This window comes from Mesoplodon bidens (assembly GCF_964165515.1).
Source record: "Mesoplodon bidens genome assembly, chromosome: 11".
NCBI classification, from domain to species: domain Eukaryota; kingdom Metazoa; phylum Chordata; class Mammalia; order Artiodactyla; family Ziphiidae; genus Mesoplodon; species Mesoplodon bidens.
In genome coordinates, this window is record NC_138167.1 from 86,828,199 (window position 1) to 86,851,178 (window position 22,980).

General features: G+C 35.2%; 1 protein-coding gene across 1 annotated transcript; it reads left to right on the forward strand.

The window, feature by feature from the left end:
- The first annotated feature begins 13,807 nt into the window (after positions 1-13,807).
- LUM (lumican) lies at positions 13,808-21,174 on the forward strand. Its single transcript, XM_081248394.1, has 3 exons — positions 13,808-13,968; positions 16,351-17,238; positions 20,337-21,174. The coding sequence occupies exons 2-3, from the start codon at positions 16,371-16,373 to the stop codon at positions 20,489-20,491; spliced, it is 1,023 nt and encodes a 340-aa protein (XP_081104520.1). The 5' UTR covers positions 13,808-13,968; positions 16,351-16,370; the 3' UTR covers positions 20,492-21,174.
- The last annotated feature ends 1,806 nt before the right edge of the window (positions 21,175-22,980 follow it).

Here is a 22,980-nt window from a genome sequence, read left to right on the forward strand (position 1 = left end):
GGAAATATTTTTATGCAGTTAACTCATTCTTTGATTATACTGAAATTATATGTACTAAGTTCTATCCATTTCCATTGCCACCTCTGTAGTTCAAGTCATCATCTTCAATTCTTGTCTGGACTAATGCTGCTGTGTCCAATTTGGCCTTTCGGCTTCCTCTTGTCATTCAATTACCTACAATTATTAGCATCCCAAAGCACTTGAATGAAAATCTAAAATGTATAGTATGGACTGTGATGACCTACATAACCTGGTCATCATTACATAACCAACTGCAATTTCCATGCCACTAAACTACCCAGCTTTTATCATTGACCCCTCATTAAAAAATTCTGAAATCTCTGCACTGAACACTCTTTGCTCCACTTCTTCACATTTTCCTACCCAGTTTAAATATTTGTTTATCCAACAGGCAGGCTTTCTCTGCTTTCCAATGCTTGTAGTCTCTTTCATTACATCTTATTAGTTTACCTTATAATACTTTTGATAAGTTGTATTTTTAATTTGTTTTTGCATGTTTAATGTAAATATTAGTATAAATATTAATAATTTATGTCTATTTTTATATGCTTTAGCTTACCAAAATAAACCACTGTATGCTTACAATGTTCTAAGTAATGTATTAACTCATTTAATCCTTTTACCATCGCCCATGATGGTGGTAATTAATTCTATTCTACAAAAGGGGAAAATGAGATTTAAAGGGTTTAAATACATAGAGTTTATATACATAGAGTTAGTTGCAAAGCAGACAACAGAAGAGACAGAAACAAAGACTCCCATCTCAGGGAATTTGCTGCTCCTACACAATGCACCACCTTCCATGTCACTCTCTTTCATACACGCTGGAAGTGGTGGACCTCCATAACAGTAATAATAGCTAACCATCACTGAGTGTTTACTGTCTGCAAGAAATGTTTCTAAAAGTTTTACATGCATAACTCATTTAAGGTCATGAGTAAAGCTTTGCAAAATAGGCACCATGACCTTTCCAATTTTAAAGATAAGCAAACTGAGGCAAAGTGAATTGCTAAAAATGAATCAGCAGATATGTTATAGAACACTCTTAACTGCTAGAACGTATTGCATAAACACACACACACACACACAGATTAATAAGGGATAGAAGAAGGCAGAATGCCTGATGTCATCACTTTTTTATGCTTAGTTGTCATAATATAACCTTGATGTATTTAAAAAAATTTTGTATTTGAAATGAGTATTACACTTCTTCCTATTTCACTCCACTTAAATCCAATTAATATCTATAATCCTGATATACATTATATTAGACATATATAAACTGTAACAGCTGGCAGACATGCTTCACATACAGTGGCTTGTATCTGTCTTGTGAGCTTTAAAGGACATGTCAGAGAAACTTCTAGGTTGAAACTTTGAACTTAAAAAAAAACTATAATGTCATGAGCACACTCCTTGTGCTTTACCTACTTTCATGAAAAATAAAGGGAAGTTAAATTCTTGCTTATCCTGTACAAAAAAATCGAAATCCATATCAGCATTGTAAATGATAGTATTTTTGTATCTTCTAGGTTCGGTTGGTTCAGTAATAGAGACAAGATAATCTAGAGAAAACTAGACCTGAAAAAAAGATTAAAAATAAACTATTTAAAATTCTCCAATGGTTAGAGTGGAATCATATTCCACCATGATTCTGTCATGTCATGGAGTTGTGCAAAGTTAATTAATTTACTGTACAGAGTCAGTTAAAAGCTAGATATTCACAGTTACAAAAAACCACTTAGATAAATGCTAAGACAATCTATCCTCGGATGTCAAAATACAATATTGTAAAGATGTCAACTTCTCCTCGGTTGAATTATAAAAATCAGTGTGACCTCATTCAAATCCAACAGTATTGTTTTTGCTATAAAAATGTAAATGAGAATCCATCTGAAAAAATAGACAAGTTGAGAACAACAAGGAGTATTCTTGAAAAGTATTTCATCCACTCAACAAACATATATGGAGGACCTGTGCCAACCCTAAGGGACCAATAAAGTCCTTATCCTTGTGGAAATGATAGTTATAAAATACACTGCTAAAAAAATCAACAAACAACCTAAGATAATTCCAGAGAGTGGTAAATGCAACAAACGATGATATGTTAAAGCAATAGAGAATAAATGAAGGCAAGTCCCTGACCCCCTCAGTTTGGGTGGTAGAAAGCCTGTCCGAGGCAGCTGAGACCTAAGTGATGAGCAGCCCACAAGGAAAAGGTCTCAGGCAGTAGTTCTCAAAGTGTAGATCATGAACCTCAAGACTTTTTTTCAGAGAGTTCACAGTGTAAAAATTATTTTTATAATAACATTAAGATGTTACTTGCATGTTTCACATTAATTATCTCAGAAGTGAAAAGCATTTTTTCAGAGGCAACATGACATGTGGTATTGTTCTGGTGGCTAATAGACTACTTGCCTGTGTTTATTTGTGCTTTCTAGAATTTTCTATAGTCATACGGATAGAGTATGAATGTATTTTTAGAGATTAATCTAGTTTGTTCTCACTAACAATACTGTTCTCCTGCTATTTCTCTTTGTTTACACCTGCTATCCTTTCTCTATGTAGCTGTTATTCAGTAAATAATTATTTTGAAATCCTCAAATTGTGTGTCTATAAAAGTGAACAAAAAGAAAGCAATTATACTTTGTGGTCTTATTTTGCAAAAATACTTAAAAACATTGTTTTTCAAAAATGTTTCTAAATTTTAAAATTTTGTCTAAAATTATTAGTATTTTGAAATGTTTTATTCTATGATGCAATAAAAATCAATATATTCTTCTTGGGACTGCACATGTCAATCCCAAACTCCCAATATGTACCTTCGCCCTCCTTCCCCGCCATAACCATAAGTTTGTTCTCTAAGTCTGTGAGTCTGTTTCTGTTTTGTAAATAAGTTCATTTGTATCATTTTCTTAAAGATTTCACATATAATCGATATTATATGATATTTGTCTTTCTCTGTCTGACTTACATCACTTAGTATGATAATCCCCAGGTCCATCCATGTTGCTGCAAATGACATTATTTCATTCTTTTTAACGGCTGAGTAATATTCCATTGTGTATATGTACCACATCTTTATCCATTACTATGTCGATGGACATTTAGGTTGCTTCCAGGTCTTGGCTATTGTAAACTGCATTGCAATGAACACTGGGGTGCATGTACTCTTTCGAACCATGTTTCTCTCCAGATATATGTCCCAGAGTGGGATTGCGGTATTATATGGTAGCTTTATTTTTAGTTTCTTAAGGAACCTCCATACTGTTCTCACAGTGGCTGCACCAGTTCACATTCCCACCAACAGTGTAGGAGGCTTCCCTTATCTCCACACCTTCTCCAGCATATATTGTTCATAGACTTTTTGATGATGGCCATTCTGACTGCCGTGAGATGATATCTCATTGTAGTTTTGATTTGCATTTCTCTAGTAATTAGCAATGTTGAGCATCTTTTCATGTGCCTCTTGGCCATCTGTATGTCTTCTTTAGAGAAATGTCTATTTAGGTCTTTGTCCATTTTTTTGATTGGGTTATTTGTTTTTTTGATCTTGAGCTGCATGAACTGTAAATTTTGGAGATTAATCCCTTTAATTTTAGAAATCAGTGTAAAAAATGTTCTTTGATATGATTTCAGGTTTCACATTACAACTAACCTTTTTAAAATTACCACTTTTTGAGGTTTGATGTTTTATTAAAGAAGAGTATTTGAAATTATCTTTAAAAAGCTATTAATATACTTATTTTCCTAAGTTAATATCTGAGACAAGATTTTCTTCAGACATATCAAACATCACAACATATCACAACAGATTGAACAAAGAAGCAGCTATAAGAATCCAGTTCTTGTCTACTAAGCCGTTTATTAAATAGATTTGCAAAAATATAATTCCTCTCCTCTCATTATGTATATTTTGGAAACTATTGGGTTTTTAATTAAAATATTATTTATGTTAACACATAATGAATTCATTATTGTTATCTTAAGGAATAAAGATGGGAGACTACCAGTACCAAATATTATTTAGTAAATAAAGCTTGAACAATGAGATCACAGAAATTTTAAGCTTGATTATATCCAAATTTCATGAATGAAGGGTGAAAATATATCCTCATGTACCACTGATGAGAGTGATAATCAGAACAATAATTAGACTATGATGGCAGTCTTAAAATGTGCACACACTTTTCATCAGAAATTTCACTTTTGGAATTTTCCCTAAGTTATATTGCATTAGTGCACAAAATTTGCTCCACAAAACACTGTGTGTCATAACAACTGAACTGTGCTAACAACAAAAAGTAAACACTGAAACCACTGAAACACTCACCATTGAGCAAAAATATAAGTAATGTTTGTTACACCTATACAACAGTGTGTTCTGTAACTATATAAAACATGATGCAGAAATATATATATATTAATCAGATAAAATAAGATAAATATTCTAGGTGAAAAGTACAAGGCATATAGGACAAAAGAGAGAGAGAAAGAAAGAAAGAGAGAGAGATGAAATTTGGTTGGGTATATAGAACACGTCTGAAATATCTGAAGTAACAAAATCTAAAAAAACGATTACTTCTGGGGAGTGAGATTGGAAAGTCAGTTGGGTTAGAGGTTATTTTACATTTAACCTTATATCCTGGTATGCCGTTAAATGTTTCAGCATGTTATACCATTCATGTATATTACTTCTACAGTGCAAACTAATTAATACAAAAATATAATAAACCCTACTATTGATAATTCTAAAAGTATTTTTTCATGTAAGATGCCAAGAGAAACGGAAGCAATTATAGAATGTGTTTAAAAATATACATCCAGCAGAAGCAAGAAGAACTACAATCCTGCATCCTGTGGAACAAAAACCACATTCACAGAAAGATAGACAAGATGAAAAGGCAGAGGGCTAAGTACCAGAGGAAGGAACAAGATAAAACCCCAGAAAAACAACTAAATGAAGTGGAGATAGGCAACCTTCCAGAAAAAGAATTCAGAATAATCATAGTGAAGATGATCCAAGACCTCGGAAAAAGAATGGAGGCAAAGATCGAGAAGATGCAAGAAATGTTTAACAAAGACCTAGAAGAATTAAATAACAAACAGAGATGAACAATACAATAACTGAAATGAAAACTAGAAGGAAAACTAGAAGGATTCAATAGCAGAATAACTGAGGCAGAAGAACAGATAAGTGACCTGGAAGACAGAATGGTGGAATTCACGGCTGCAGAAGAGAATAAAGAAAAAGGAATGAAAAGAAATGAAGACAGCCTAAGAGACCTCTGGGACCACATTAAACGCAACAACATTCGCATTATAGGGGTCCCAGAAGGAGAAGAGAGAGAGAAAGTACCAGAGGAAATATTTGAAGAGATGATAGGTGAAAACTTCCCTAACATGGGAAAGGAAATAGCCACCCAAGTCCAGGAAGTGCAGCAAGTCCCAAACAGGATAAACCCACGGAGAAACACACCAAGACACACAGCAATCAAATTCGCAAAAATTAACTCCTATAGGAACTCCTATAAAGTGAACAGCTGATTTCTCAGCAGAAACTCTACAGGCCAGAAGGGAGTGGCATGATATACTTAAAGTGATGAAAGGGAAGAACCTACAACCAAGATTACTCTACCCAGCAAGGATCTCATTCACATTCGATGGAGAAATCAAAAGCTTTACAGACAAAAGATAAGAGAATTCAGCACCACCAAACCAGCTCTACAACAAATGCTAAAGGAGCTTCTCTAAGTGGGAAACACAAGAGAACAAAAGGACCTACAAAAACAAACCCAAAACAATTAAGAAAATGGTTATAGGAACATACATATCGATAATTACCTTAAATGTGAATGGATTAAATGCTCCAACCAAAAGACACAGGCTTGCTGAATGGATATAAAAACAAGAACCATATATAGGCTGTCTACAAGAGACCCACTTCAGACCTAGGGACACATACAGACTGAAAGTGAGGGGATGGAAAAAGATATTCCATTCAAATGGAAATCAAAAGAAAGCTGGAGTAGCTATACTCACATCAGATAAAATAGACTTTAAAATAAAGACTGTTACAAGAGACAAGGAAGGACACTACATAATGATCAAGGGATCAATCCAAGAAGAAGATATAACAATTATAAATATATATGCACCCAACATAGGAGCACCTCAATACATAAGGCAACTGCTAACAGCTATAAAGGAGGAAATCGACAGTAACACAATAATAGCGGGGGACTTTAACAACTCACTTGTACCAATGGACAGATCATCCAAAATGAAAATAAATAAACAGAACCTTTAAATGACACAATAGACAAGATAGATTTAATTGATATTTATAGAACATTCCATCCAAAAACAGCAGAATCCACTTTCTTCTCAAGTGTTCATGGAACATTTTCCAGGATAGATCATATCTTGGGTCACAAATCAAGCCTCAGTAAATTGAAGAAAATTGAAATCATATCAAGCATCTTTTCTGTCCACAATGCTATGAGATTAGAAATGAATTACGGGGAAAAAAACGTAAAAAACACAAACACATGGAGGCTAAACAATACATTACTAAATAACCAAAAAATCACTGAAGAAATGAAAGAGGAAATCAAAAAATACCTAGAGACAAATGACAATGAAAACACGACGATCCAAAACCAATGGGATGCAGCAAAAGAAGTTCTAAGAGGGAAGTTTATAGCTATACAAGCCTACCTCAAGAAACAAGAAAAATCTCAATAAACAATCCCAACTTACACCTAAAGGAACTAGAGAAAGAAGAACACACAAAACCCAAAGTTAGCAGAAGGAAAGTCATCATAAAGATCAGAGCAGAAGTAAATGAAATAGAAACAAAGAAAACAATAGCAAAGATCAATAAAACTAAAAGCTGGTTCTTTGAGAAGATAAACAAAATTGATAAACCATTAGCCAGACTCATCAAGAAAAAGAGGGAGAGGACTCAAATCAATAAAATTAGAAATAAAAAAGGAGAAGTTACAACAGACACTGCAGAAATACAAAGCATCCTAGGAGACTACTACAAGCAACTTTATGCCAATAAAATGGACAACCTGGAAAAAATGGACAAATTCTTAGAAAGGTATAACCTTCCAAGACTACCACGAAGAAACAGAAAATATGAACAGACCGATCATAAGTAATGAAATTGAAGCTGTGATTAAAAATCTTCCAACAAACACAAGTCCAGGACCAGATGGCTTCACAGGCGAATTCTATCAAACATTTAGAGAACAACAAACAAACATTTAGAGAACAACAAGCCTTCTCAAATTTTTCCAAAGTACAGCAGAGAGAGGAACAATCCCAAACTCAATCTATGAGGCCACCATCACCCTGATACCATAACTAGACAGAGATATCACAAAAAAAGAAAACTACAGGCTAATATCACTGATGAAAATAGATGCCAAAATCCTCAACAAATTACTAGCAAACAGAATCCAACAACACATTAAAAGGATCATACACCATGATCAAGTGGGATTTATCCCAGGAATACAAGGATTCTTCAATATACGCAAATCAATCAATGTGATACACCATATTAACAAATTGAAGAATAAAAACCATATGATCACCTCAATTGATGCAGAAAAAGCTTTTGACAAAATTCAACACCCATTTATGATAAAAACTCCCCAGAAAGTGGGCATAGAGGGAACCTACCTCAACACAGTAAAGGCCATATACAACGAAACCCACAGCAAACATCATTCTCAATGGTGAAAAACTGAAAGCATTTCCTCTAAGATTAGGAACAAGACAAGGATGTCCACTCTCACCACTATTATTCAACATAGTTTTGGAAGTCCTAGTCATGGCAATCAGAGAAGAAAAAGAAATAAAAGGAATACAAATTGGAAAAGAAGAAGTAAAACTGTCACTGTTTTCTGATGACATGAACTATACATAGAGAATCCTAAAAATGCCACCAGAAAACTACTAGAGCTAATCAATTAATTTGGTAAAGTTGCAGGATACAAAATTAATGCACAGAAATCTCTTGCATTCCTATACACTAATGATGAAAAATCTGAAAGAGAAATTATGGAAACACTCCCATCTACAATTGCAACAAAAAGTATAAAATACCTAGGAATAAACCTACCTAGGGAGACAAAAGACCTGTATGGAGAAAACTATAAGACACTGATGAAAGCAATTAAAGATGATACCAACAGATGGAGAGATATACCACGTTCTTGGATTGGAAGAATCAATATAGTGAAAATGACTATACTACCCAAAGCAATCTACAGATTCAATGCAATCCCTATCAAACTACCAATGGCATTTTTTACAGAACTAGAACAAATCATCTTAAAATGTGTATGGAGACAAAAAAGACCCCGATTAGCCAAAACAGTCTTGAGGGGAAAAAACAGAGCTGGAGGAATCAGACTCCCTGACTTCAGACTATACTACAAAGCTACAGTCATCAAGACAATATGGTACTGGCACAAAAACAGAAACATAGATCAATGGAACAAGATAGAAAGCCCAGAGATAAACCCACACACATATGGTTAACTAATCTATGACAAAGGAGGCAAGGATATACAATGGAGAAAAGACAGTCTCTTCAACAAGTGGTGCTGGGAAAGCTGGACAGCTATATGTAAAAGAAGAAATTAGAACACTCCCTAACACCATACACAAAAATAAACTCAACATGGATTCAACACCTAAATGTAAGACCGGACACTATAAAACTCTTAGAGGAAAACATAGGAAGAACACTCTTTGACATAAATCACAGCAAGATCTTTTTTGATCCACCTCCTAGAGTAATGGAAATGAAAACAAAAATAAACAAATGGGACCTAATGAAACTTCAAAGCTTTTGCACAGCAAAGGAAACCATAAACAAGACCAAAAGACAACCCTCAGAATGGGAGAAAATATTTGCAAACGAATCAATGGACAAAGGATTAATCTCCAAAATATATAAACAGTTCATGGAGCTCAATATTAAAGAAACAAGCAACCCAATCCAAAAATGGACAGAAGACCTAAATAGACATTTCTCCAAAGAAGACATGCAGATGGCCAAGAAGCACATGAAAAGCTGATCAACATCACTAATTATTAGAGAAATGCAAATCAAAACTACAATGAGGTATAACCCCACACCAGTTAGAATGGGCATCATCAGAAAATCTACAAACAACAAATGCTGGAGAGGGTGTGGAGAAAAGGGAACCCTCTTGCACTGTTGGTGGGAATGTAAATTGATACAGCCACTATGGAGAACAGTATGGAGGTTCCTTAAAAAAACTAAATATAGAATTACCATATGATCCATCAATCCCACTACTGGGCATATACCCAGAGAAAACCATAATTCAAAAAGACACATGCACCCCAATGTTCACTGCAGCACTATTTACAGTAGCCAGGTCATGGAAGCAACCTAAATGCCCATCAACAGACAAATGGATAAAGAAGATGTGGTACATATATACAATGGAATATTACTCAGCCATAAAAAGGAATAAAATTGAGTGATTTGTTGGGACGTGGATGGATCTAGAGAGTGTCATACAGAGTGAAGTAAGTCAGAAAGAGAAAAACAAATATCGTATATTAATGCATGTATGTGGAACCTAGAAAACTGTTACAGATGAAACAGTTTGCAGGGCAGAAGTTGAGACACAGATGTAGAGAACAAATGTATGGACACCAAGGGGGGAAAACCGTGGTGGGGTGGGGATGGTGGTGTGCTGAATTGGGCGATTGGGATTGACATGTATTCACTGATGTGTATAAAATTGATGACTAATAAGAACCTGCAGTATAAACAAACAAACAAACAAACAAAAAAACAACTAATACTAAACTTTCTTTGGGCTATTTGTATGGAAATATGTTCATATAAGTGTTTCAGACATTACATGAAAAAAATGTAAAAAAATATATATATATACATCCATATGTAAGGACTGCAGATGAAAGATAGTTCTATGGCTCATAAGAAATGCTAAAATTGGGCTTCCCTGGTGGCGCAGTGTTTGAGAGTCCGCCTGCCGATGCTGAGGACACAGGTTCGTGCCGCGGTCCAGAAAGATCCCACATGCCGCGGAGCGGGTAGGCCCGTGAGCCATGGCCACTAAGCCTGCGCATCCAGAGCCTGTACTCCGCAACGGGAGAGGCCACAACAGTGAGAGGCCCACGTACCGCAAAAAAAAAAAAAAAAAAAAGAAATGCTAAAATTAAGAATGGTAAAAAGATTGATGTGAGGGGAGAAAATAAACTTCAAATCCACTCCTTTATTGTCTAATTCGAAAACATAAGCCACCTACTAAAATGGCATTTTCATTTAAAATGTGTCTATTGAGATAAGCAGAACAGACAGATTAGGTACAACCAATGTGAAGAATAAAATTCCACTGCATGTGACAGTGCTTTGCAAATTATAAGAGAAAGGAAATGTTCGTTATAATATTAAAAAATAACAACTACATTATGGTACCTCTATATAATAGAATTTAATGCAGTTAATTAAAATGACAGTAGAGAATAATATTTAATAATATGTATAGAAAAGTATCCACAACTTACTGTTATGTGAAAAAGATTATAAAACTATAAGCGTAATGTTGTAATATTTTTGTGAAAACCGATGTCTGTTGGTTTGTGTGCGTACATAGTCACACCCTAAGGAAAAGCACCAAAAGACGGTTATCTCTGGGCTAGAATATATATTTTTATTTTTCCACTCTAAGTATTCTCCAAATGGGCTAAAATTCTTATTGTCCTCTGCATTTTCTAAATATGCCAAAACACACAACTTTTATGTCACATATAATAAGAAGAGAGTTGAGTTTGAAACCTCCATGTATAGAATGATAAAGACAGAACTTTCTCCTCTATTAGCAGGGAATTGTCATTATAGCTCATCCTATTCTATGCTCTAGGATGACTTCACTTTCATAGATGCACAGTTGTATCTCACTGCATACACAGAGCTTTGGAGAACATGGCATGCCATCCAACCACCACAAAGGGAAAACAATATGGCAGTTCATTTGGATGGAGTACTCTTACCACATTATCTTTAGCTCTTCACATGAGAAAAAAAGACCAGCAGCAGAATTTGGGGAACTGGTTTCATAGAACCCATCATTAGATGATCTCTGAGATTCATCCCAATTCTGTGGTTCTATGACTCTATGAATAATAACTAATAATAGCTATAAAATATTATGCATTTAAATTTATTAATCACTTATTTTAAGCCAAGTCCTACACCAATGGCTTTATACATGTGCCCTTTCATGCTCATATGTTTTCCTACAGAAATCATCACAGCCATTTTAAAGACGAAGACACTAAAGCTATCAAGATTACATACTTTTTTCATTTTCACTCCTGATAGGTTGCTTGAGAAAGTTTCTAATCTATATCTATCTTTCCACAAAGTCTGGGCTGTTTACTACTTTCTGACTACTACTTTTCTGTCCTACTTTTCAGAATGCTTATGACAGAGGGAACAGTCAAGTTGCAGTGAGCCTGGGGGCTTTGAGAAGTCCAAGGTTGGATTCAGAACCAGGTAGGTGAAACAGTCATAATGTTCCTCATCATCCTTGCTGGTCTCAAGTAACAGAGGGAATCCAGCTGATGGGCTGAGGGGGCAACTGAATCATTTTAACATGGATTCTGATGAAATCTCCAACATCCATTACCACAAAGGACCTGATTTCCATTCACCAGGATGGAAAGCTCCAGCCTCATCCAGAAGCCCTAACCTGTACACATGGACATGTGTGGGAATGTGAGCATGTGGTATACAAAGAAAGAAATGATTGCTTAGCTAACTTTTTTGCCATTTAAAAACTATTGTCTGGTTTATATTTAAGCCTTTTCTAAACTGCTAATAATATTGCCTAGAAAATATTTTAAACTGATTAACTACCTTGTCTCAGCTCCATCCTGTCCACCCTCTTCCCAATGGGTGAAAATGCTCATGACTTTGTTCTTCCATTTAGTTGTTAGGTGACTTTTAGCAAATTATTGAGACTTTCTGAGTCTCCATTTTTACTTCTTTGAAAATGTGAAAATAATACTTATATGGATTTTAAAGCATGAAATTTAAACAGAAATATGTGAAAATTCTGAGAATAAAGCATAGAATAAAGTAGATACACCATAAGTATTAATTTCATTTCTTTCTAGTGGGCCCAAGCAATATGCTTTAAAATGTGCAACATTATCCAATTATTGGTCTCACAGAACTAATTTTATAGAAAAAGGTATATGTGGACAATATCAGTTTCCAAATCCAAATCCAACTTAATGCATTTGAACTTTATTACAGATACCATAACACATTTATTGCTCATAAAGAAAAATCCTTGGAATATATAGCTGGATTTTTTCACACAAAATCTCAGATTATAGAATTTGACACACAAGGTTAATGCTTAGAATTGTTTTAGCTGTCTCTTACAATGAGCCACTAATTATATGTGATTGGTCTATTTGTCTTTCTTTTCTTGATTTCTTCTAAGTTTATTCATGTCCTCTATTGTAAAACTGAGGCCTTTCTAAAATTTTTTTAAAATGTTACTCTATGAATCACCTTACCATTCTATGAATTACTTTCAATAAGATTATCTTTTGTTTTTTTAACAGTTCTCTGACAAAAATGAGACATTTACACTAATATTAATTTTTCGGGCAAATGCATCAGTGGCCACAGAGATTAAATAACTTTCAACAGGTCTCATAGCTAAAAAGTGACATATTTAAGTTATTTTAAAAGGGAAAAATCTTACAATGTGGCAACTTAAAGTATCTGATTCTAAGAGTTCTTATAAACGTGAGGAAATGAAAATTTTGGAGGGAAAAAATCATATAAATAGAGCTGATACAATCACAAAATGAAATAGACAAGATATTGAGTAGATCTCTCATTTTCTAGAAGCATGCATCAGGAAATGATAAGGGAAGATATACCAAACCAGGCCTTTAGGAAATTACAACTTAGCATAATTTTTAGTTTTGAAAAAATATTGCTAGCATGCAAAGACAGAGTGAAAATAATTACTTTGTGATATTTTTAGTATACATTTATTTCTTTCATGTTCTTTTATGTTTTTTGGCAATAAGCCATAGAATACTCTCCCCATGTAAGGTTTTGGATGAATTCCTAAATTAAATCCACAAAATAAGAAACAGGCAGAATATTACTGATTGATTCCAGACCTGAAGAGCATAAAACGAGTCTGTTTAACATAAGTAAACTGGAAATGTTGTTGCTTATCTCTTGTATCAGAGTACAAATGAAGCATTTAAATATTTTAGAAACTAATGTAAGCTTCCCCCTTGGCTAAAAATTAAGTGAGTCCAAATAAATCAGTATAGATTTCACGAGTAATGAGCAAAAAGGATTCAATTCTTCTGAGTCTGCTCATTTGCATTTTCCTGAAATGGTTTACTCTGTTGATTTATGAGACCTTTAGATGAACATGATAGTTAGCTGAGAGAATTGCATTTAATTGTTGTCACAGCTATAGAAGTAAAGGGCTTTGTAAGAGAAATATTCTCACTGGAGATGCCTCATTTGCAGCAGTACTCAATTTGGGATTAAAAGCTATGGTATTGGGGCTGGTTCAGCACGTATCTCTCTCTTATTCCATAGGGAGTGAGCTGGGCTGTCCTTGCTCACCAAGTCCACCTGCACCTCGTTAGAGAGCAGAATGTTTGCATGCCACACCACAAGATCCCCACAATGACATAACTCCATTCAGAGACTGGCGTGACTGGGCTGGGTTTCCCCCACTCAGCTCTTGTATCACTAAGAATCTGGCAGCCAGTTCCGTCCTGACAGAGTTTACAGCATATATTGGTGGATTCTTGTCCACCAAGCAGAGCATCTGCTTTAAGAATTAACGAAAGCAGTGTCAAGACAGTAAGGTAAGTGCTGTTTTAACTATAGCACTGGGGATGCTGACTGTTTGGGACGGTGTTTATTGTAACAGGAACAGAAAAAATTCCAGAGCAACTTTGCCAATTGCTATTCAACAGCAAATCCACAGTTTTGAGCATTTACTTTCACATTTTGCTTAATATACTTTCCATGATTTATAGATTTGAGATACATTTTATACAGTCTATAATGCCTTACTTAGCTAAGGAAGTTATAAAAAGTTTCAAGGTTGGAATGAGAAAATTAGACACAGTGAAAAAGTATGGCATTTAAAATGTTTGCTATTTCATGGTAATTAGTTAAATATGTTAGTATTGTTAGAACGTAATTTTGGAGCAAAGAAGGGCCATTTCAATCAGTCATCAAAATATTTTGCAACAAGTATGTTGTTATAATTTGTTATAATTTGCCATAAACATTTTATGCTGTTATAAAATGTGAGCTAAAGGATTATTTATTTCTATTTTGTTAATTTTAAAGATTTGGATTGTGGATGTATGTCTTAAGAAACAGGAACATGTTTTAAAGAAATTCTGGTAAATGTGATTTACTTTTCGAAAAAAAAAGCATTTTCTTCATAGCCACAGGTATTTGAAAATACTGGGGGACAGTAAAGCGTGGTTTTGCTTCATAGTGGAGCCATTATACGGTTACAGATTCTCTTTGAATTCAGAGCCCTTGTTTTGACTCTGCCAAAAAAATATGGAAGCATTTTCCATTACTATTCGCACTATAGTTCCCATGTCTAGTTTAGTGTATACTGAATTAAACTAAGGTGGAAGCTTATTAATGAAGTAAGAAAAATCTTTACAACATTAACATAACTGTAACTCGTAAAGAATCCTATAATTACATTAGCACTAATTACATTAGATCTCATGGCCAAGTCCTGTCAACTAAATTAAATGACTCCATCATAATCTTAGAGAATAATTTACAAAGAATCTGGCTACATTATGTCAGTTATAAGAGTCACTCTAACAACGTTTTTGAGTGTTTCATCTGCTAAAACAAAGTGCTTTATAATTCCAAGTTAAAGCAAAGCAAAGATGTTTAAAATTCCTGATAGTAGAAAATCCTGCTTATCCCAAACTACCTAGATCCAAAAGCTTGTACCATGTTTCTCACAGGAAGAGATTTTTTTATGGTATCCATTGGAATGTGGACACTGCTTCACATTAACAATTTCCCTCCCAGAGTTACCAAGTGCTCAGCTATAACTCCTCATTCTACAAAAGCCCAACTCTAATTGCTGACCTGGTGCTTCCCCAAGCGATTGAAATGTACTTCTTTGAACCTCACCTTAGAAAGAGGTTCATATGAGAAGATCACTGTTACAAATTGTTTTTAATTTATATTCTCAAATTTGTCCTTTCCTACATGGCTCTTAATGCCACTGTTTAATACAGACTTTCCTCAGTTCCACATCTCTCCCACTTCCATTCAGTGAGAGCACTAAAATCCAGATAAGCAAACCCTGCCTTCTTAAATTTTGACATGAAGAATGTAGACAAATTGTGAGTCACTGAGAGAAAGAAAAACATTCACTCAAATCTTTGAAAAGAATATCATTCTCTACCAGTTAGACCTCTTTCTAGGCTTAAAAAATGTTTAGTTTGTGACATTTCCTTGATGAATAGACATTAATTTTACTAAACCTAATATACTAAATATTAATTTTCAAACACAGTTTTGTTATGTGCTTAAAAGCATAGAATGTTAAACAAAAGGTGAAATAATATGCACACCCCCCCCACCAAGACTTCTGTTCCCCTTCCTCAGAATCAGCCATAAAGACATTTTTAAAGGAACGTGCCACGACTGCCACCACTCCCCCCGCCACACACACAGAAGAACAGCTTTCCTCCAGACAACATCACAGATTGCCCACGTTTTCAGTAAGGATCTACTTAATGAGACATTTCAATGATGTTGAATGGCGGGGTAGAGGGTACAATTTACAATTGTCTTCTCATTTTCCTTTCTTCTGGTTTTGAAGGTATTCTGAAGCAGTGTTCTAACATGGTGGTTAATGGGCACCTCCCAGAAACCTCTTGCAGGAAGATATTTAATTAAGGAAGGACCTAGAGAGGTTGACTGGGATAGTTAGGCTTGGCTTGCCCAGAAGGGGGCGCATGTGAATGCAATCTGCCCTGGAATCTGTTCACTTCCCCACCCGTTGTAAACATATATCCTTAACCTACTCCTCAAATGCAAATTAACAAGGCATCGTTAGTGCAGTAAAAAAAAAAAAAAAAGGCACTATAAAGTAATAAAATTCACATTTGCTAATGCATTTTCTTTCTTCTTAGTATACTTTTCCTGAAAGGGTACTATTTTATAATAATACATGTTTCCACTTTATTTAGGATTCAAAGCATTTGCCAAAATGAATCTAGGTATGTTTCCTCTCCTCTTGGCATTAATTGGCTGTGCCAGTGGCAGCTACTACTATGAGGATTATGATTTCCCCCTATCGATTTATGGGAGATCATCACCAAACTGTGCACCAGAATGTAACTGCCCTGAAAGCTACCCAACGGCCATGTACTGCGATGAGCTGAAATTGAAAAGTGTGCCAATGGTGCCTGTAGGAATCAAGTACCTTTACCTTAGGAATAACCAGATTGACCATATTGATGATAAGGCCTTTGAAAACGTAACTGATCTGCAGTGGCTCATTCTAGATCATAACCTTCTAGAAAATTCCAAGATAAAAGGAAAAGTTTTCTCTAAACTGAAACAACTGAAGAAGCTGCATATAAATTACAACAATCTGACAGAATCTGTGGGCCCACTTCCCAAATCTCTGGTGGACCTGCAGCTCACTAACAACAAGATCTCGAAGCTTGGCTCCTTTGATGGACTGGTTAACCTGACATTTATCCACCTTCAACACAATCAGCTGAAAGAGGATACTGTTTCAGCTGCTTTTAAAGGTCTTAAGTCACTTGAATACCTTGACTTGAGCTTCAATCAGATGACCAAAATGCCTTCTGGTCTCCCAGTATCTCTTCTAACTCTCTACTTAGACAACAATAAGATCAGCGACATCCCTGATGAGTATTTCAAGCGTTTTAATGGATTGCAGTATCTGCGTTTGTCTCATAATGAACTGGCTGATAGTGGAATACCTGGAAATTCTTTTAATGTATCATCCTTGCTGGAGCTGGACCTCTCCTATAATAAACTTAAAAACATACCGACTGTCAATGAAAACCTTGAAAACTATTACCTGGAAGTCAATGAACTTGAAAGTAAGTAGAAAGCTGTGCCTATGATTGATTGATGTTTCCTCAAGGTTTTAAATGCCTAAGTTGTGTGACACAAATACTGCATCTGGCTCCAGTTTAAAAAAATGAAAATGCCAACAAATATTTCTCTAGAATATAGAATTCTAGCTTAGTTATTTATACAGTATCTGGCTTTGCTTTGGAGTGTCCAGGTAAGAAACCATTAAGGTCATAGAATTTAAGCACTCATTTCTTCAAATGTAATACTCTGGGCTAATTAATCCTGCTGTGTTATCTCTTGATTTTTATCTGTTTATTATTTGCCTCTTTCATGACTTTGATTTGTGTCTACATTTATTTCTTGACAAGATGTAGCTGAGAGAGAAATCAACAAGTCCACAACCAGCAGAGGCTTTTACATCTCTCTCCTGCTTGTCCCCAGAGCAGCCCGTGTACACTCACGGTCTCCTCTGACATCTTTACTTGGGACTCAACATATTACTCCGCTATCATGACCATCATCTATCTCTGTTATCCCTGTTATGGTTGGTGTGTATGGTCTTCATGGTGTTCTTATGAGGACTGTGAGAAAGTTTAAGGAGGAACATGATAAGGGTTTGGAATATTTTTTACTAGAATGACAAAGCCCCTTTTCTTATACACAACCCTTCACCTCATTTGATTTTCCCACAGTTTCTCCTTCCTTTCTCTTACTTCCATAGTTTATTTTTCATTTATCTGCTGGGTGGGAGTTTGACCTATTCCACTTGAGCTGCTTATGTACTCTTCTGGTCTCCTGGGACATTTTTCATTTTAAGCTATAAAGATTCAGATGGGAAACTGACATTCACCAATCCCTACCTTATTCTTTAATGGAAGTTGGAAGAAGAAAAAACCTATAATTCACAGATGAAGTTTTTAAAATGAAAACTCAGGTGGGAAACACTGATTCACATAGTAAATGATTTCATGTGCAAAATAATCTATTGAAATTGAACATCTTTATATTATAAAAGTTGGTTCCCTTGTCATACTGGGTAAGGATATTGACACTCTTATCAGAAGAAACAATTTCAGTGTGCCTTATTAATATAATTCTGCAATAGTAATTCCGTAATTCTGCAATAGTTTCATGTAACTCCTAGTAGGGTTGTGGTGTTCTCATGAAGGAGTCCATGATTGCCAACTCTGCAATGCCATGTGTTCTTTCTTGTGTCTGCAAAGCTTGTTTGTCATATAATACACAGTCAAGCTATCAGAGCTAAACCCTTACAGCTGTTTCCAGGGCAAAATTCACTATGTGGCAATATATGGTCCCACATTATAAACATTTGTGGTCAGGAGGAAGGATACTCAGACAGGCCAAAATGCTAATGGGACTTAAGATGTTTGAGGGCTGAAGAAATCCATTAGATTTGGTGGGTGGAGGTTAGATGCAGGAGCAAGACTACCTCCTACTATGAGACAAGAAAGGGGAGAGATATAGATGCAGGGGCATTTGAAGGTGGAAAAAACAGTTTTCATTGTATGAGTAAAAAGCGAAGAGCCAATGTAGGAGATAGGACAGATGGACTATGGGAGAAATGCCAGCAGCTGCTCAGTGCCTAGCTGAGGCTGAAATCCCAATGCCCTGCACATATAGTCATTTGAAAGTGAGTAGTTACCTTTCTCCCTTCCTTATCATTGACACTTAGGTTTACAGATTTCAGGAATTCTTGCCGTGTGACTTTGCATGTGTGTCTTCAACTTAGTTTATCTTGCCGCATAATGATTATGCATACCAATTGCCCACCTTTTCTTAAGGTAAAAAGAGTCCCTTAATGTTTTTCCAATATTAGGAAATACCCAGCCAAAAACAATTTGTCATATTTCAAACCTGCAACTTTAAGCATTAAGCTAGTCACAGATCTTCCTAGTGTAAAGCAATTTAGAAAACAGAAAAAATTAAAAGGACACCAATAATTATTTAGTACATAGTATAATAGTACTATACTGTGTATAGTATAATAGTACTATACTATATTATACTATACTATACTATAGTATAATAGTACTATACTATACTATACTATGTACTATAGTACATAGTATGTTAGTGCTAGCTAGTACATAGCTAGCACTGTGTGAAGTGCTTTACATACCTTAATTAATGTAATCTTCATGCCACACAGTGTGATAGATATACCTAAAAAGAAGATCTGATAAATGTCTCAGATGGTAAACGACAGAGGTAAAAAACTAATATAGACCTAAACCCATGTTTTTTCCATTGTTCTATACTTCAGAGGCAGATACCATAACCAAGAACCCTGGAATTTGACAGATGAGTTATTTAAGACAACATCTTAGAGGAAAGGACTGCAGTGTGTTTGGGCTTCCACTGAAGTCTCTGTTAGCTAGAGTTGAAGAATGAAAGAAAATAACACTATACAGGACCAGATAAGGTTAATCTGAAATAGACTTGGGCAACCATAGGCAGTTTCCATATACATACACAGACCATGCTACCCAGTAACCTTCTTAGTGTCCATTAAAAATTAAATCAGTTGTTCATTTGTGGCAGCTTTTTGACCACAGAAGAAAAGGGCATGAGCTGAGATGGTGGACATTCCATGATTTGGTTTTTGCTTTGGAGTTTTGAATCTTTGTCATGAAGTGCGGTTGTTGGAAAACTGTTTAGAGTTCATCTATTTAACCCCTTGTATTTTAAGAGGCAAAAACCCAGAATACTTACACTGGTGAGATTGCTCATACATATAACAGCACCAATCTTAGGTTTCCTCAAACTATTTCAAACTAAAGCTTAGACAATATGAAACATTCACTGAGTGTCCTTCTATAAGCAAGTATTTCTAAATCAAGAACTTAAATAAGTTCTCTTCCTTGAAACATTTCATTAAATCTTCTGACCTACCATAAGTATTCTTTACTAAATATTGCTGGGCTATTTGGTAGTCTGAAATATTCCTTTAGTAGTTCCAAATTCAAAGATACATCACATAAGTGGGAAAAAGTTTTATTGGATATTATTATAGATTTGAAAGTTTTTAAAAATGATGGTTTCAAGCCCATGTACGAAAAAGAAAAAAAAAATTGAAGTGTTTCATTCTTTAATTTTCCAGAGTTTGAAGTAAAGAGCTTCTGTAAGATCCTGGGACCCTTATCCTACTCCAAGATCAAACATTTACGTTTGGATGGCAATCGCATCACCCAAACCAGTCTGCCACCTGACATGTATGAATGTCTACGCGTAGCAAATGAGATCACCGTTAATTGATATCTACTAATTCCAATTATATTGAGATATATCCTGGAACGGCAGTTTATGGTTATGTTTATTTGTGTGTCAGTTTTTATAGTATTCATTCTTTGTTGCTGTTTATTACTTCCATACATTTCAAATTCTGAGGGAAAATGTTTTGTAAACGTTTTACTACTTTTTTAAAAGAAAAGATGAAAGGCAGGCCTGTTTCATCACAAGTACAGACACACACACACACACACATAGACAATAAAATTAATGCTTTGTTTGTAAATTTAGTGGGTTTTCTCATATCTCCTGTCAAATGATGTGAAAACTTTTTACTGGTTTCGTGGAAGTTTAATAATTTTAATAATTTCTAAACCTTAACTTAATGTGCCAAAAAGCATGGATTACATGCATATGGATGTTTACTGTCTTGAAGCAAATTATCTCAATGTTCAAATTTCAGTGTTCAAATTTGTTTAGCTGAAAAATATATGGTAAATTTTGAGACAAATGATCTTGCAAATTAGACAAAATTCATGAAACCACATACAATTAAAGCAGTATTTTTAGTGTTAGGAATATATACTTACCTAATGAAACTTTTCTTTTCTAGAATTATTTTTCACTCTAAGTCATATGTATGTTTCTTTTTGATTATTTGCATGTTATGTTTAACAAGCTAATAGCAAAATAAAACATAGCAAATGGCATCACTGTGCTTGACTTCTTGTGAAATTCGTAACTCTCCTATAAAAAATAGATAAAATAATAGATTCGAATTCAAAAAAAACTCTAGCCTGAAATATTTTACTTATGTTAAATAGAATTTTTCATTAACTAAATTATCTGCTTCTAGCATCCACCTGTAAAGAGTTTTTAAACACATCTTACAATATGTGCTTAAAAGTGTGCAGATCCCAATTGTGTCCTACAGTTCAACTCAGTTCTAACAGTATGTGCCTGGAGATAGTGTCGGATTGTACAGGTTAAGGGTTCAGTCCTACAGGACTGCCCTCCCTCCCCACTTCAGATGCCAGTTGAAAGCCCAGATTGTTACCTCCACTTCTGACCAACAAGCTATACATCAGAGGTTCCCAAGACCCTGTCCTGGACTTGAGGAATTTGCTGGAGCAGCTCACAGAACAGGAAAACTCTTTACTCACTAGATTATTCATTTATTATAAAATGATACAACTCAGGGGGGACTTCCTTGGTGGTCCCGTGGTGAAGAATCCACCTTGCAATGCAGGGGACAGAGGTTCGATCCCTGGTCGGGGAACTAAGATTCCCACATGCCACTGTGCAACTAAGCCCACGTGCCACAACTGCTGAGCCCACGCGCCCTGGAGCCTGTGTGCCACAGCTAGAGAAGAGAAAAAAACCCCGCACACCACAACTAGAGAGAAGCCCATGTGTCACAATGAAAGATCCTGCTTGCCGCAACTATGTTTCAACACAGCACTCCCCAAAAAATAAATAAATGAAATAAAATGATACAACTCAGGAACAGCCAGATTGAAGAGATGCAAGGCAAGGTATGGGGAAAGGGTGCTGAGCTTCCATGCCCTCTCCAAGCATGCCACCCTCCCCAAATCTCCACAGGTTCACCAATCAGAAAGCTCTCTGAATCTTGTCCTTTGGGTTTTTATGGAGGCTTCATTTCATAGCCATGACTGATTAAACAGTCATTGGCCATTGGCAATTGAACTCAATTTCCAGCACCTCTGCCCTCCCAGGAGGTGAGGGGGAGCGACTGAAAGTTCAGACACTCTAATCATGGGTTGGATCTCTTGGCAACAAGCCCCCCATCCTTAGGTTACCTAAGAGCTTTCCAAAATCACCTCATTAACATAATAAAAGACACCTTACTGCTCTTATTCAGGAAGTTCCAAAGGCTTTAGGAGTTGTGAGCCAGAAACCTTGGACAAAGACCAAATAAATATATATATAAGAAATATATTTGATCATCTGAATGACCAAATATATATTTCTTAAAAATCACAATATTACAGTATTTAAATCTCACAACTTCCTTGGATATTTGTCATTATTTCCATTCCTGTTGGTTTTACAGATTTATACGCAATGATATTATATCAAATAAAAAGCAGCTATAAGATCTCAGCAGTCACTAGTTGGTTGTAAGCAAAAACAGCAGATAACTCCCAGGACTGAAAATGTTGAAGGTATATAAAATTTTCAGAAAATGAGATTTAAAATATCAGTTTATATTGAAACCACTATATTTGTAACATAACGTTAGAATTTATAATACAGAAAAAGTATATCCATGATTCTATACAATGGGAAATAGTAAGGCATATAATTTATAACTTCTACCTACCTAGTTAACAATAAAGCATATGTTTGGAGCCAAATGTTGTTCAGTCAAATATACTCATCCCTGTATAAGTGTATATATAGTCTCAAATGTGTCTAAAAGAAAGGCATCATCTCTCTCAAGTATAATATGTTTTAACAGAACATTTTTAGTGCACTCTATCTTGTGGTAAAAT

Bases quoted from the DNA above. Each gene is read 5' to 3' on its own strand.
- LUM (XM_081248394.1), top strand. From the start codon at position 16,371: ATGAATCTAGGTATGTTTCCTCTCCTCTTGGCATTAATTGGCTGTGCC. The intron at 17,239-20,336 runs GTAAGTAGAAAG...TTAATTTTCCAG, and splicing joins GGAAGTCAATGAACTTGAAA to AGTTTGAAGTAAAGAGCTTC.